The sequence below is a fragment of the Trichophyton benhamiae genome (genome assembly GCF_000151125.1).
Source record: "Trichophyton benhamiae CBS 112371 chromosome Unknown contig00070.0, whole genome shotgun sequence".
Classification (NCBI taxonomy): Eukaryota; Fungi; Ascomycota; class Eurotiomycetes; order Onygenales; family Arthrodermataceae; genus Trichophyton; species Trichophyton benhamiae.
Genome location: NW_003315101.1, coordinates 312002 through 328706, shown reverse-complemented (window position 1 = coordinate 328706; position 16705 = coordinate 312002). Strand labels below are relative to the sequence as shown.

Here is a 16705-nt window from a genome sequence, read left to right as displayed (position 1 = left end):
CGAAAACCATCGCTGGTAGCCGGCGTATCACGGATCATGGATCACGACGTCACGATGTCTGTTTGGCCGCAGATCAAACAAACGGCTCTCCTTGACTCGATGATGGGCCAGCTGTGCGCCACACAACCGTTCCAACCTTTCCACACCACACCACACATCGCATGCATGCATGCATGCAGCATCCCTGGGCCGATGGGCTGACGTTTTGACTTGCTTGACCAGGCTTGACCGGACCACTCGGTCACTCACTCACTTTTTCGTCCTGGGTTAGATCCAACGGCTTTGTGCATCCGTCATCGTCCCTTTTTCCTGGCTTCTTTCCTTTCTTTCCCCTTTTAACCATACTTGGCTTGGAGCTCCTCTGTTAATGCTTTGCTCCCCCCCCCCCTCCTAATTTCTTCTGGGGATACACTTAATTACTTGCTCGGCGTGCATGCATGAGTTTGCGTCTGCGTCTGCGCCTGCGCGTGTCCGGGTATACATGTGATGTCATCGGGTAGCTACCTACCTTCTTCCCTTCCTCCCCGGCCTCACAACAGACACCGTTCTCAAACACGTCGATGCGTTTGGTTCGAGTGGATGCATGTAAGCAGCCGCTCATGGACTTCGGCGGTCGCTCGCCTCTGTCGTTGTTCCATAGCTGGCCTCTCAAACATGCATGTCCCTCTGGTAGGAACAGATGACACATTTCCACCTCTTACGTTTCTTCTTTTTTTACCCTTTCTTATCACTCTTCAACCGGAATTAGGTCGAATTGGAGTCTTTCTTCTTCCATCCTAATGAATGATAACGAAAAAAAAAAGTTATTTCATCGAATCGCTTGGGTTTATTCATTACTTTTTTCTTCTCATTTCGTGGACACAAACATGATACAAACATTTTCTCGCGTATCAATATGGCTCGACCTTGCTTCTATCATGTATATAATGGCTTTTCTATACCTGTCTGGTTCAGGGATTCAAGTAAAATCGCTTCCACCGCTAACATTATATATTGTTCTACATATCTTCTTGGGAATTTTTAACGACATCACACCCCAAGGACCCTCTTGATTCACTGCCATTTGTACATCCATGGACCTGGTTCTGTCTGCTACTCCCAAGCTCTAGACTTGCTCCTTGCTGGGTTTCCTGTATCTAAACAGTAAATAAAAGCATACTTCCTTGCTTATCCGGTTAATTTGGATAAACAATAACCCAATGCCGCCCCCATCCTGGATAATTCACACACACACACACACACACACAACAAGATTCATACACCGTGCATATACGGGGATGTGATGGGCCTTGGGTGGGCTGGAAGATGGCGGAATGCATCCAGCGGCCGGATCTGGTACTCATGCAGCCTGCACATAAAATCAAGGCAAGGCAACACAAGACAGACGAATATTCAATTGAGCTGTGGTTTCAAGGCATGTAAGTACGTGTACGCGCTCTCGACGAAACATCCCGTACTCGGCAGAGAGAAACCTGCTTGCTACGACTGATCCAACCTGTTTGTGAGACATCATACACCCTGTCGCCGTTACGCTTGTATCCTTTGTTACGCCTGCAGAATGGATGTATGCGGTCTGCCGTTTGCTTTGTTTCTCCTTCCACCCTCGTTTCGCGCGATCTATATCTCGGGGGCCAGCGTTAACTAGGCGAAAGGCGAACATCCACACAAAGCTCCCTATCGTGTTCTCGTGCCCCTTTGCTAGGGCCAAACGCCCCGGCGGATGGATGCATACTGCATGGGCGAATTGGATAAGTACTCCGGAGTTAAGCCAACCCATATCTTATTCTCCACAGGCAGCAAGCAGCATCTCAGCCATACAGGGTGTGATGTGATGTGCGATCATCCGGGATGCCCATTACAATACTTTACTGACGCCCTTTCAGTATCTGACATGTACTCGAAAGTGAGGAACCTGGGCCTATCCAGGTCAAGATGGGTGGTTGCTCCATCGCTTGCTTCTCGCCCTCCTGGGCTCTCTCTCTGATGGGTGAGTGACGAAGCGTAACTGGGGTCAGCCCGTTAAGGGGGTGACAAGGGCGTTGACAGGCGCTATAGCCGCGTTTAGCTGTGGATAGATGGATAGTGGTGAAGATCTGGCTGTGGTTAACTGGTTGATACTGCCAGCCCCTTTTACTAACTAGGTGACGGAATACATAGTCAAGTAGCTAAACGGGGTCTCTGTTGATGGTTGGGATGGGGATTAGCCCGTGAAGGAACCATCGGCGCTGTTGGGGTGATGTATTCTAATAAAGAGGCGTAACAACTCCGCAGAGGGCCAGATAGTTCATGGCTAGGGGTACGGAGTAACCGGGCATATATGGACCGGGACTATTTAAATGTGGTGGTGGTTGTACAATAACTAACTATCAAAATAAAAAAAAATTAATAATTTAAAAGATCGTCCATTGTTGCGCGTATTCACTACAAGTATACCTACCATCCTCAACTAAGCAATAACGAAGTCGCAAGACAAAGCTAGAAGGTAAAAATATGAAACTGCCGCGTTAGATCAGTCAGTAGTGTGTGTGTACGTCCGCGCAAAAATCTAATACTATCAAACCTATTTTGGGTGGATGAAAGAAAACACGTTCGAAAGGGAGACAGGGGATAGTGAGTATCTCCGAGGGTGGAAATCCGGGAAAAAGAAAAGGAAGAACGTAAGCAAAAGGGAGAAAGGTAGAAGAAGGTAAAGAGGTAATAATGGTACTTTTTTTTCTCCCTCTGGTGATTTTTTTTTTTTTGTTTCCATGTTTTTTTGTAGGCCTTTTTGTTTCCTGTCGTTTTTTTGGGAGCATTGTCACTTCCCTTTCTCCAGCTGTTCGGCAGGCTATCATCTCTCCAGTCAGTCAGTCCCTTGAGCAGTGGCAAGGGTTTTAAAATGAAAGGTAGGTCTATGGGGAAGGGAGATAGACAGGGAAAGTAAGATGAAGAGAGACGGGTGGAGTACGTCACTAAAGTCTCACCCCTCCAGGATACATAATGGCAGGCAGAGCTTGGAAGAAGGGAATGTTGCAAAGAAACCTAAGTGACATTATCGATTAAAAAAAAACCAGGGGTTGGAGTGCGGTAGGATTGTTTTGATAGAGTAAAAGGGGGGGGGGAATAGGCGTGAAAATGGAAATGGCATCATGAACTCCTCCGATCTAGAACTAAATGCTCATCCATAACCCATTTACTCCTTGGGGGCTTCTTCGGTGGCAGCTGGAGCCTCCTCCTTGGCCTCAGCTGGGGCCTGGGCACCCTGGGGTTGCTGGGCCTCGGTGGCTGGGTCGGCTTCAGAGGAAGTCCACAGGGTCTGTGACGATAGATGTTAGTTTCGTGATAGAATGTGTGTAAATAGGGGCAGTCTGGCCTACCAAGTTGTCCCTGAGAAGCTGCATAATGAGGGTAGAGTCCTTGTAGCTCTCCTCGCTCAGAGTGTCGAGTTCTGTTGGGTCACAAGGTTAGCATCATGCGGCTCGTGACTAAGAAAATAGCTTAACATAATTATAGCATAGATTGAACATACCGGCAATGGCATCATCAAAGGCCTGCTTGGCAAGGTGGCATGCCTGGTCAGGAGAGTTGAGGATCTCATAGTAGAAAACGGAGAAGTTAAGGGCAAGACCCAGACGGATGGGGTGGGTGGGAGCAAGGTCAGTCTGAGCGACTTCAGTGGCATTCTTGTAGGCGGTCAAAGAGTTGTCGGCAGAAGTCTTGCGCTTCTCACCGAGGGCGAACTCGGCGAGATAACGGTGGTAGTCACCCTTCCTGTAAGCGAATGGCTTGTTAGCTCTTTTGCTTTCTCATGTTATTATGTAGAGGAGTAGGTGACCGAAAGGACACTATGAGATCTTACATCTTGTGGTAGAAGACCTTGGACTCTCCAGTCTCGGCAGAAGCAATGAGGTGGTCATCGAGAACCTTGAGGATATCTTCGCAGATATCGGCCAACTCAGCCTCGATCTTCTGACGGTACTCCTTGATGAGGGTGACCTGAGCCTCGTTTCCTTTCGACTCTTCCTTCTGCTCAATGGAAGTAACGATTCTCCAGGAGGCACGTCTGGCACCGATGACGTTCTTGTAGGCGACAGACAGCAAGTTGCGCTCCTCTACCGATAGTTCCCGATTCGAAGAAGCGACAGTCTTCATATTTTGAACCATTTCTGGAACCAAGTGTCAGCTCGAGTGTTAAGGCGAGAGACATGTCAGTTGCAATTGCGCTTACCTTCATAACGCTCGGCCTGTTCGGCCAATTTGGCAAGGTAGACAGCGTCTTCGTGGCCCATGGTGGCTGATTTGAACTAGAAATACTTCTTGACATCAGCATTGCTAAACAATTTTGGTTCTCATGATGACTATGTTGATGTCATGAGCCGGGTATGTTGATGGATCGACTACAAAGTCCCCAAAAAGTCATGACTTCATCGAGACAGGGGGGGGTCTAGGAAATTGATTTCTCGAGCCACGGAACAGCGGTGTACATGACACCGAGTCGGATTTCTACCCCTTCTGCACACCAGAGAGCCGGAGACAGGAGGCACAGAGTATATAATGCTGCTGGACGCGGCCGGCAGGCTACCGTGGCCAGGGTGCCTCGAACAGCCGAGATGGTAATAAAGCCCTCCTTTTACTCCGCCTCAAAGGAGATAGCATCGACGACTCGGGGCGCGTTACAGGATCAAGAACTCGACAAGGACCGAGAATCTGTTCTGACAAACAACATATGCGACATGTATAGAGGCTGTCTTCCCATCGCACACAAGACCTGCTGGTGGTGGGATTGGCGCGCGGCAGGGCAGTGGGAGAGTAGGAACCAAAAACCCCCCCCCGGTGAAACAAACGCAAGGACGCCAGGCAGACACTCGTCGAGGGGCAGCTTACCTTGATAAAGAAAAGAAGAAGAGTCGAGCGAAGAGTACACTGGCGGTAGCAGGCGGTTTGCTGGTGCGAGAAGAGAGAGAAGAGGTTGGTGTTCAGGAGAAGGATGACTAGCGACGTTGCTGGGGGGAAAACAGAGGGGAGAAGGAGTGGAAGTGGATGGAAACGAGGTGAGGTTTTGTTGGACGCTGAGGGCCGCCAAAGGGGGAAAGGCGGGTCGCGCCCGTTTGGGCTTAGCCTGCTTAGGTAAGCTAACTGCTGGCGCAGGATCTCCCATAGATAGTCTGGATGGCGCCGGGAGGCTGGCGCTGTTGCTGGGGCGCAGGGACGGCCTATGGCTGGTGCTGGCACACAGAGCGCCGTGCCAGCAAATTCCACGCTCTGGATACTGCCTTGCTCCGTCCTGGCAGGAATTTTGTTGCCCTCGCGCGTCTCCCGTACTGTACTTGAATGCTGGTGAGGTCGGCTAGGAAGGGTCATGTGACCTTATCAGTTCCAATAATCTGCCGGATAAATTATTTACCGGGTCCGCAGAACCAGTCACATGACTTAGCATGACTGGGCGCTAGTCCCTTTTCGGGCCAGCAGGAAAGCAACACGAAAAGCAACCACAAGCTTCGACGTCCAACGACCAAACAAACCAGCAAAGCTGAACTTCCAGGTACGCAAGGCGCTCCCGATCTCCGTCTCCATCTTTCTTCCTTTTCCAATTCAACAGGACTGGACCGCTTATCGCTTTTCAACAGTAACCAACAATGTTCCGCCAACTCGCTAGACCAGCTTTCCGCGCCAGCAGGCTGCCAGCTACCCGATCTTTCTCCGTTGCTGCCGCCAGAATGACCGAGGGATCTACTGGTGCTCCCCGTTCCGGAGGCCAGCAAAGCGGGTTAGTACCCTGCTATGCTTTCTCCCTTATAGTTTTGTAATGAGAATCACTAACCGGTCTCATTTTAGCGACATCTGGACCAAGAGGGAGTCTGCCGAAGAGGCCCTCTACATGAAAAAGAAGGAGCATGAGAAGTACGATAGGCCCCGAATATACAGCCCAGCCAAGGGAGAGAATATCACAGCTGACATGTTGGATCTTATAGGCTCCTTGCTCTCAGGGAGAAGCTCAAGCAGCAGAGAGCTCACCTCGACGAGCTCGATGCCCACCTGTATGATTCCCTCGGTCAGTCATATGCACGCAATCGAGTAGATAAACTAACATTTTATTTTCTTTAGCGAGGAGCTCACCAAGAACCAGGGTGGTGAACAGAACTAGATATATTATTAGCGATGTTCACGAAAGGGTCAATGTGAATCTGAACTATCTGCCATTCGCCTCTTGGTATATAGTGTCCCTTTCAACTTTCCTACTTCCCCACTCACCGTATCTGTATTTGAATGCTCAGCAGTCAAATTTACGCTTGAAATAGTAGTTAAGCCTATAAAATGAAAATATGTTGTATCATAGGGTGGGATACGTGCTTGTCAGGGCCCTCACCAGTAAATAAAGAGCCAGCCAATTGAACTGACGTTGAAATAGAAAGCAACCAATCATTAGTCCATTGATCTACCTAAGGTAAGAAACGCCCATATTGAAGGAAAAGGAAGAGTTATGCATTTAATCTGCAATGAAAGAGTTCCACCATGACCAGTTGTACACGTTACTGAGTTTGATATTATGGGGAAAAAAAAAAATAAGGAGAGAACCAGAAGACAGGGAAGAGTTTGGCTGTCATGACCCTCTATCTTCGTCCCATGTAAGAGCGGTAGAAATCTTCGGCAGCTCCTCCGCTGCCACTCACGGCACCACGAGGAGTACCGTTCTTGAAAGCGCTCATAGAGTTACCCAGCTTCTGAGATGCAGTGATCTTAGCGCGAAGAGCAGCAGTTCCTTGGTCAATGAGCTGGAGTTGAGAGAGGTGAGAGTTGAGAATGCGAACGATTTGGGATATCTATTTAGTGGGTCACTAATTAGCACTGGGATATTTCCTTTACACATATAAATGTACATACCGGTTCATCAGCCTTGCTTGTCTTGCTGAGCGTTGCAGAGGCAGTGTTAACTTCTTCAATCATGCTAGTGAGATCCTGGCCCATTTCATTAAGGCGTTCGGAGAGTCGTTCCGCAAGTTTGTACCTGTTAACATGTCACCGTAAGTAAACCACATTCCCCAGTACACAGTGAAAATATATAAGATACGCACGTTCGGGCACGCTCCTGGTCTGGACCAGGAAGATTGTCTCCTGTTCCAACCTGCTTGGAAAGCAGAGTCTCAACTTCCTGCTCGTATCGATCCAGCCAGGAGCTTAGTTCATCTTGCTGGCTCTCAACAGAGGCGAGTTGCCGCTCCACCTCTTGGGTAGCTCGCTCAGCATCAACTGTGTTTCCATACAGTTTTTGCACCTTGGTGCTATTTTCAACTAGCATTCTATCCCATTCAGCTACTTGTTCAGCTTGCTCCTGGAATTCTTTTTGGTACTTGGTAAGATCTGTTGCCCATCGAGTGATGATCTCGTCCATCGTCTTATTTTTCAAGCGAGATTGGGCAGGCGGAGCTGGACCGACAGTTGATGTCCCGAGGTTAGTTCCGGCTGTAGTGACCGTAGTAGTACCAGGCTTGGTGGTAGCTGGAGCTGATGCTGTCGCAGTGGGCGCAGACGCAGACGATGCTGTAGTTCCGGTAGTGGCACCTGTAGTCCCCGTAGTGGTTGTGGTAGACGGGGCTGTTGTGGTAGTAGCAGGCTTCCCAAGACTTGCAAACATGTTGCTTGCGGAAGCCGCAGTAGTGGCAGCCGGTGTGGTGGAATCTGTAGAGCTGTTCGGTTTCGGAGTGTTAAAAAGTCCACCGGATTGAGCGGTTGTGGTGGTAGTGGATGCGGCCGTGGACGATGGAGTGCCGAGGGAGAATAGAGAATTTTGGGTGTTACCGCCAGTAGTTGAAGTTGTAGTTAAAGATGTCGACGGTTTTGTTGTGGAAGCTGATGTAAGAGAAAAGGCAGGCTGGGTGGAAGCTCCAGACGACGGAGTAAACAATGAACCGGAGGGCTGAGTGGTTGTAGGCGTAGATCCACCAGCTCCGAATAAAGGCGTGTTTGTGCTTGGCTTGGAGGCATCAGTAGCTGGCTTAGGTTGGCCTAAATTGGCGAACATCCCTCCCGGAGCGCTAGTAGAGGTATTTGCTGAACCAGCAGCACCAAACAAGCCTCCTGCAGGCTTCGTCTGCTGTTGGCCTGCACTAGCGTTAGCCCCGAAAGCTGGTGATGAAACTGCAGGAGTTGTTGCCGACAATGGACTTGAAGTACGTGCGTTTCCGAAAAGAGCTGATGGAGCAGATGTCTGCTGTCCGAAAGAAGGTAGCTTCTGAGCATTGGACTGCGTCTGTGGTGGTGGTGGGCCTGCAGGAGTTGTTGATATATTTCCGAATAGTCCAGATTTTGTGGTAGCGGGTGTTGTACTTCCGAAGAGATTAGAGCTTCCCGTAGTAGTATTACCTGCTCCAAATAGGCCTGACGGCTTTTGCGCCTGGGCAGAGTCTGCTGGTTTGTTTGGGGTTGCGGTGCCAGAACCGAATATGGGAGAGCTGCTCTGCTGGCCGGAGGTCTGACTAGGATTCGTAAAGCTGAATGAACCACCCGAAGCTGCAGGCTTTTGCGTGCCAAATAGACTACCTGTTGCCGCTGGAGCAGGAGTTGATCCAAATATTGAGGGTGATGAGGTCGATGTAGACTGGCCGCCCGCGCCAATGTTACCGAAGAGGCCACCAGTTGAGCCTGATGTTGCTTGTCCAAATGGAGACGAGCCTCCGCTTGTCGATGCGCTTCCGAAATTCATGGTGGTAGGGAGGGAGGTTTGAAGTCCTGCGCGGCTGTTGTTGGGCTTCACGCGATGCGTTCACGGACTGCAATGGATATTACATTAGTACAGCGAATATTCAGGTTGAAGGTTCACTATACCTAATTCGTTGAGATCAGGGTTTTCGAAAATGAAACTATACAGAATCAATACTTACTTTGCGCGGAGAATAGTCCAACGCTAGGATGAGAGCTGCAGACGGCGCTTCGTTGTCCTGCTGCTTCTTTGCTTTGGATGTTTTTTTCAACAAAAATGAAGCTTCGAGGTTTGCTGACATAATTGGTAATATTACGGAACGGCAACCAACAATGTTTGGTGTGTATTTGAGATGTCCGTAAGGTACTAAAACACGCCGCCTTTAGTTATGTGGCAGAAACCCGTCTCTTCCTCAACTTCAACGGTTTTAATGTATGGTAGAAGCCAGAAACAACAGGCCATGTTTGCGGCATCTCTTTACATTCCTTGTCCTTGAACCTATATATACCCATGGCTGAACTGCGATCTCGTCCTTCTAGTGTTTTGTTGGAGCCACCCCCAAAGGGAGTCGAGCTTGAAGATCCTGGGGCGTCAGACCATAGTATGTATGCCGGCCAAGTAAATACGCGGAAAGCAGTCCTTCGCCTGGTAGACTGACCTTATTAAGATCCAGATAGTGATGATGAGCACTTTTCCGATGCTACGGAAGGCCAGACGTCTGCGTCGAGGCGCCCCTCTCGCTCTCAATCCCCAGTTCCTAGAACTAGGGTAGAGAAGGTCGATACCTCGCCCAGACATGGGGAGGTACCCGGGTCACCTGCATATCAACAGCGGCTGGCGGATGCTGTTCCAGACGAGATTGACATAGTTGGAGGATCTAGGCCTGATACGCAGCATAATCCAGCCCACATAGAACGACCGCTAACACCCGGGGGAACTCCAATACCGTTGACTGTCGTGGAAAAGGTGGATCTTAACTCGCCAGCATATGGTGAAGAACCAGGGACACAGGCATACGAATCACGAAAGGCAGACTTCGCACCTGACAGAATTTTCAAACTCGGAGACCCAAGGGCAAGTCCTCAGCTTGTCGTACCTGAAAATGACCTAGAAAATGCTATAAGTGATAGTGACCTTCCCGAGACGCTGCTCTCTAAGGTTGAATCTCTGCCCAAGGAAGGGGAAGAACGGAAGTTCACTGCCCACCGTAGGAAACTAAGTGATGCTGCTCCCGATGCTGAAGAGATAGTTCTGGATGTTCCAGGTAAATAACATCTCTCTTCGCCCCCTATATTTATTCTGGAGGAACGATTGACCAAACCAGGACAACAAATTCCTGATACAAATAGCTCTGGAACAAAAATTAATTTTACCGACGACCCGGCTCAATTAAACGATAGTGGTGGTGGCGACCTAAATGATTATACTGAAGCCAGGGCAGATTTTGATGATAATGATAACGGATTTGGCGACGACTTTGATGACTTCAAAGAAGGGGACGGGGGCGATGATCATGACGACTTTGGTGATTTTGACGATGGCTTTCAAGAACCAGAAGAAACCTCTGATGCTGCCATACTGAAGCCAAATACTGATTCCACTGCGTCCCCTAGCCTTCCGGTCCTGGTGAGTTGGCAGTTTCTGGCATTTCCAGGTCTTTAAAAACAAAATAGCGATGCTAATAATAAGTATAGCCCCCTCTTCTGGACTTTTCCTCTCTTAAATCCCTTCCTGACCTTCTATCTGCCACTTCCGATCATCTCGATACCCTGTTCCCTAACTCTACAAATTTATCATCGTTACCCCCTATTGACCCATTTCCCGACTCCTCTGCAATATTTACTACAGAACGTTCCCTATCCCTTTGGTCTCAACTGGTTGCGCCCCCTCCCCTCCAGCCTCCAAACTGGACTAAATCCCGTATCCGCCGCCTCTTTCTCGTCTCCCTTGGTGTCCCCGTGGACCTAGATGAAATCCTTCCTGCTTCAAAACAGAAGAAATTGGTCCTTCCCTCCATGAACCGCGACACTGCCCGGGTGTCAAGTGAAGATCCATTAGGAACAGGTGGCACATTACTTCGCTCTCGAAGCAAACGAAAGAATCGAGAAGGGCAATCCCGATCGTCTACATCCTTCGACTCCAACCGCTCATCATCTAGACCCGTTCCGTCAACACCTCGGCGCAGAGGTAATACCCCTCCCCCGGAGCTAGATCTTCTCGCCACACGCCGGCTTTGTGAAACTACTGATGCAGCACTTGATGGCTATACGGATGAAGAAATAACAGAACATGTACAAAAGCTGGAAAAGCTGACTATCCGAGCGAGTGAGGTTTTGGAGTACTGGCTGAAGAAACGAGATGGACAACTTGGAGAAAAAGAAGCCTTCGAGGGTGTTATAGAGAACCTGGTTAAACATGCACGCCAAGTGAGGAAGTGAATGTTACTATGTTATTAAATGACTAATGGCCTGTTCTGTCCCGTTATTTACTGTAAGGGATTATATAATTAATTGCAAACCAGATCATATCATGACTTGAATAGTAGCAGCTTTTCTCTTTTTTCATACTGATAGAGTATCGCGGATATTTCGAGTGATAACGATTCGAGTGGGCTAGTTAATAAAAATGGAAAAGAGGGAATAAGGAGCTAGATTCGATTGCATTCAACTTAAACCTGGGTTATATTAAACGAAATATGTAATTTTAATCAATCTACTTTTACTACATAACCTTCTGTCTTCCTACAATTTTAATAGATGTTATATAGTGAAGTGGTAATGAATAGATTAGCTTAATTCCCGTTTTCAACTTTGCTTAGGTAGTTAAATAGTAGGAGATAAAGAAAAATTAAAGGACTTGGTCATTATATTGTAGTCACAGTAGCTAAAGACAGAAAGAAGTTGAGCTACAGAATAGAGATGCATATTAAGAGTATGGCTTGTAACAATTGCTTTCAAAATGATGGTATCAAAGAAGAGAAAACTAACCTAACAGCACAAAAATACCTGCTCTTCTGCTTGATAATGACCTGACCTGGATTTTAAACCTTGCAAAAAAAAAAAAAAAAGAAAGAAAGAAAGAAAAGAAAGAAAAAAGAAAAAAAGAAAAAAAAAAAGAACTCATTCATTGGCCGTAAAACGTAAAGAAAAAAGACTGGAACGAAAACCCTAATCAACAAACACAGTTCATAATGTTAATGAGAATGAGATGCTATGAGAATAGAAAAGACTCAAGGAGCTTCGGCTAAGGGGTATAATAAAATAAAAATGGAAAAAGACAACAAGAGTGGAAACATAGAATAACAAAGGGAATAATGAAAAGGTAGCGATTGCATGTAATTAGGGTATGGTTAAGGTTAAAAACTGCTCTGTAGATCAATCTCTCATATTAATCAAGTTCAATGATCTCAGGAGGCGCCTGGGTAGCCCTAGGTGAATTGGAGGTAGCGCTAGTTGTAGCCGTTGCCTCTTCCTCCTCTCTCGTTAAGGGGCCTCGGGCGGTCCTCCCGGTACTAGGCTGACGCATGACAACATCCCAAGATTTATCGGCTCGAACTCTTATAGCAGTAACGTCATCTAGTTGTTTTCGATTAGCAAGCTCTTCCCGAACCTGAATTAGAAATTGATCAATAAGTAAACGTTTTGGTCGCGCGTCTTCATTGCAGATTGGACATTTCCAGTCCTCTGCCATGCCATGAGGCCCTTTTGCTACACGAGAGAGCCTTGTATCCAGGAAAGTATTGAGGTCGAAACATTCAGTATGCTTGCAAGAAACTGTGCGGACCGGGATGTCAAAAATACGAGCCATAAAAGGGTCAATTATGGGTATAGTTATGAAGTCATCAACAAAGGAGAGTTCATCAGTGTTAATTGTGTTGTTGGTCAGCCTATTAAAGATGAGGTTGAGGGATTGAGGCTGTGATAGAGTCTGAATCGCCTCTCGAGTTCGTTTATATGAAGCCACATCTATCACTTCCACTGCTATGGCAAATTTTTTCTTGTACGCTTCTGGTGGACCAATGATGGTGATCTTAACCTCATTTTTCCCTGGCTTAAGGACTCTATTAATGGAAACTGGTAAATCCTTTCCAAAATGAAATCTTCGCTGGAGGAAGTGTTCATGGCCATTGACGTGGATATAAATGGCCGTAGGCCATGTGCATTCAGTAGCCATCCATCCCTCCTCGGTCAAAGAATGGGTATCAGTAACATGCACACATTTAATTTGGTAAGTCTTACATCCATCGAAGACACCTTGAGTAATATGACATGTATTAGGCGGCTTAAGGTGTCGCGGAAGTGCGGCATGCTGACTTTGCGATAGATTAAATGTGTGTTGAGAGTTACACTGCATCCAATCCAGGCATGTGGGGGATACGGCAAATGACTCAAAAGAATGGAATAAATTTTCACCAGGCTCCTGAGAGCCGGGTTTTGGCAGAGAAACGTTGACAACCCTTAAGTGAGCTAGGTGAACGCTAGCGTTTGGAGACGGATTGGCAGGTGGAAGAGAGTTTGCATTGCGAGGAGGGAATAGTGGCGTCCCAACAGGTTGTGGTGGAACGGGGGGACTTGGATAAGCCTGATAGGATGGCATGAAACAAGGGATGATGGGGGTAAGTGTAGCAGTAGAGTCGGTCACTGGTTGATGGAGTCCGTGAGCATATGCCGGTATTGTTATAGGTGAAGGATTAGTCAAGGCAGTTGCGGTACTCGGGATATCTGTTGATGGTTGCTGCTGGAAGAGTGGAGGAAGTGGCTGAGGAAAGGGCTGTAATCCGGTTGTGGCAGCACTTGGGAAGCGCGAATACTGCTGGCTCGGTATTAAACCGGGTGTTGGGTGCGAAGGCACTGGACGCGGAGGGAGCGGATGACTGGAACGGAGAGGTTGAAGCATGGGATGAGTGTTGTAGGAGGGTTGTTGATGATAAACAGATTGCTGCGGGACGGCAGGCTGCATAACTGGCACAGGAGGTGTACCTTTGGGAGGGTATTTTTCACCTATTTTCTGATACATCAATGCCAGCTGTCTGTTTTCGTTCTGAATATGCGCTTCTGTGACAGGATTCTGGGTATTGGCTCTCTTCAAACGATTTCTGTAAGAATCAATATTCTTCTTGAGGATATGCTTCCACGCGTCTCGCAGCCCTGGTGCCCGGTTTGCAACGAGTCTAGAAACGCAGCCAGAGTAGAATATACCATGCATGACATTTGAATGAACGCCGAGAGACGTTGCGATCTCGTCTAGCAAAGGTGGATACCCACGATTGATCACATTCGAGAAGAAAGGAGGCCAGATGTTTACCAGAGAAGCCGCCCAGCTTACAATGGCGCTCACCGCGGCCGCGTATTGTTTATTCAGGGAAACGATGGTCGGATAATCGGAAGGGAAGGCACTGAAGTATTCTATAAAAGTGGCGGAAAGTTTTGTAGAATTAGAAATTAAGCCTAGGACTGTTTGGATGCCTCTTGTTGCATAATTTCCGATACCTGGATATGACCCGTGAAATTTGAGGGACAAGCAGTACAGCTGATGAAGGGCGAGATAATGAAGATCGTAGCTTGAACAGGCATCCCTTAGCATGTGAATGAAAGTAGATTCAGTTGGCTGAAATCTTGAGGCGATGCTATCTAAGAACAGTGCGCAGGAGTTCAAAGCCTGGGGGGAGAGGTCTGTTGGCGGTTGTTGGAGGGGCGGTAGCGCGTTTCCAGGCAGGTTTGTACCCGCTCCGGTAATGAGAGGTGTAAGTGACAGCGGTTGCAGCGATACTGGTACGTGGGGAGCAGGAGCAGTAGCCGTTGCAGTGGTAATAGCGGCAATGCTGGCAGTAGATGTGGTGGTTGTCGTGGTAGGAGTAACAGGAGTAATAGGGGCAGCGGAAGGAGAAGTAGTCGTTGGCGGTTGGAAGGTGGTTAGACGCGGGCGCTTATTTTGATGCTTATCCTGACCTTCGCTGTCCTGCTCACTGGGCTGAGCTGCCTCAGCGAGTGGATGTTCCTGGGGGATAGTTGAGCGGTCAACTTGAGGACTATCCCGAGATGCCTGGGGAGCATGAGAGCCTTGCCCTGGAGGAGCAGTATGATGCCCTAAAGCTGGAGGGACTGAGACAGCCGGCACTTCAGTGTCAGCAGTCACTTGGTTGGCACAAGGTATATCTCCTGCTGGATGAGACCCATGACTGAGGCTTGGAGAAGGCAGAGCCTGGGTGGTCTGCTCCACTGTTTGTGCTGGGTGCACTAGCTGCTGCACCAGCTGATCTTGCTGCACCGTGGCTGGGGTGACAGGTAAAGCTGGAGGAAGCATGTTGGGTGATACCGGCGAAAGACATTGCGTAGGGACGGCATCCTTGGGCTCCTTGGAAGCTGGTATATCTCCATTTGTATTTGTATTTCCAGAGGGACAAATCGCGTCTTTTGGACCTAGGTTACGGCCTGGCTGGGGTTTATTAGCTGGAGGAAGGGGCCGTGAAGGTCTGCGCGTGATAGGGGAAGTAGGGCTGGATACGCTTGCATTCTGCATCCATGCCTTTGGCCTGCTTCCTAGAAAGCGGCTTGCAGTTGAATTTGACGCGACAAGCCCAGAATCATTAGCCTGCTGTCTTATAGACGATGCTGGTTGTTTTCTTGTATTTGAGGGTATCATCTTTGCGTCACGTCCACAAGATACATCCGGGCCTCTGGTTACATCATGCAGAGGTGATCTTCCTTTTTCTCTTGTGTTACTAAATAGCTGGGTTGATCACTAACACGCAATCTTATTCCACCTTCTAGAGCAAGAAATAAATAAAAAAAAAAAAAAAGAGAGAGAGAGAGAGAGAGAGAGAGGACAGAGATGTAGGGAACGCGAGGGAGGCAGAAAATAACAAGAAGGGGGCTGCTTAGGTTGTTAGTGTAAGTTTATGCAGTGGAGCAGAGATGTTTTAAGTATAAGTTGCTGCTTCTTTGCCCCTCTGCGTCTCTGTTTTGACAGAGGGAGTAGACCAGGCCAGGGCGAACCAAGGGGCTGGCTAAGATTGTGCTTTAGGCTTAGGACAAAGAAACCTCTTTCTCCTGTCCTCCCTTGGCTGCTTCTTGCCCTGCTTCTGCCCCCCTTCTTCCTCTTTATCAGTGGGTTTTCTTACAAGAAACTGCAAAAGAAATCTTTTCGACGCCCTTTTTTATATGTCGGAAGCTCGAACCCGGGCGCTTAAATTAACTTTGCGGTATTGAATGAAGAGTTAGCTTTTACCGCGTCTTACCGGGCTTGGCAGTCACTTGCGCGGAGAGTGGAGCCGGCGGGAGGGTATGTCACTTACAGCCGTAACTTACACGGACTAACTTTCTTCCACGGCACTATTAGGTAATCAGCTCAGTGGATCTGCCTAGGTAAACTGCCTAATAGCTCGTGCTTACCTAAGCAGCTTGCCCTTTTTTTGCCTTTTGCTTCGTCCCACGTCGACTTCTTGCTTTCTCGTCCATCTCGTCGTCTTCCTCTTCTTCCTCCTCTGCCTCGACGTCGACGAAGCCCGTCCTGCTCCTCCTCCTGCTGCTGCTGCTGCTGATTTACCTTCTACCGAGTTGCTGCTGCAACGATGTCCATCGCATGCTCACGTTCTGCGCATGTTGAGTCTTCCTGCTCCCCTCTAGCCGTCAACCCGTTGCGCCGCCCTCAGCTCGGTTAGTTGCAACGTCGAGCCAGTCGAACCAAGCCAGAACAGACGCACCCCTAGAACTACTCACAACTCCCCACCTCCTTCTTCAACGTTGGGCAGCCTGACTGGAACCAACGCTGCTCTAGAGAATTAGATTTCGGCCGGCTCTCCCTCTCACTCCGTCTGTTTTTGATTTCGGTGCGGTTGTCTGTGTCTCACGGCCTCCCTCGACCCGTGGTCGACATCCAACTTTCTGTCGCACCCGGCGGGTCGAATATATCCCAATCTTTTAAACGGCCTGTCACAAGTTTTTGTCGGGTACGACTACTAGAACCAGGGCTATCCTCTGACCAAAGCTTCTTCTCTGTCCCCTCCGTGGGTTGTCTGCGGCCGACCCT

General features: G+C 48.5%; 4 protein-coding genes across 4 annotated transcripts; 1 reads left to right on the top strand and 3 right to left on the bottom strand.

Annotated features, from left to right (window-relative positions):
- Window positions 1-3172: 3172 nt before the first annotated feature.
- Window positions 3173-4268, bottom strand: ARB_00306 (uncharacterized protein; the record flags this gene model as incomplete). Its single annotated transcript, XM_003013442.1, has 5 exons — window positions 3173-3295; window positions 3357-3427; window positions 3509-3750; window positions 3839-4145; window positions 4208-4268. 5 exons carry the CDS (start codon window positions 4266-4268, stop codon window positions 3173-3175), a joined length of 804 nt encoding a protein of 267 aa, XP_003013488.1.
- Window positions 4269-6590: 2322 nt separating this feature from the next.
- On the bottom strand, window positions 6591-8978 carry ARB_00305 (uncharacterized protein; the record flags this gene model as incomplete). The annotated part of the gene is made up of 4 exons (XM_003013441.1): window positions 6591-6800; window positions 6862-6985; window positions 7053-8725; window positions 8859-8978. 4 exons carry the CDS (start codon window positions 8976-8978, stop codon window positions 6591-6593), a joined length of 2127 nt encoding a protein of 708 aa, XP_003013487.1.
- Window positions 8979-9187: 209 nt separating this feature from the next.
- On the top strand, window positions 9188-11115 carry ARB_00304 (uncharacterized protein; the record flags this gene model as incomplete). The annotated part of the gene is made up of 4 exons (XM_003013440.1): window positions 9188-9282; window positions 9445-9941; window positions 10002-10303; window positions 10372-11115. 4 exons carry the CDS (start codon window positions 9188-9190, stop codon window positions 11113-11115), a joined length of 1638 nt encoding a protein of 545 aa, XP_003013486.1.
- Window positions 11116-12064: 949 nt separating this feature from the next.
- Window positions 12065-15319, bottom strand: ARB_00303 (MIZ zinc finger domain protein; the record flags this gene model as incomplete). Its single annotated transcript, XM_003013439.1, has 1 exon — window positions 12065-15319. The coding sequence occupies one exon, from the start codon at window positions 15317-15319 to the stop codon at window positions 12065-12067; it is 3255 nt and encodes a 1084-aa protein (XP_003013485.1).
- Window positions 15320-16705: the final 1386 nt, after the last annotated feature.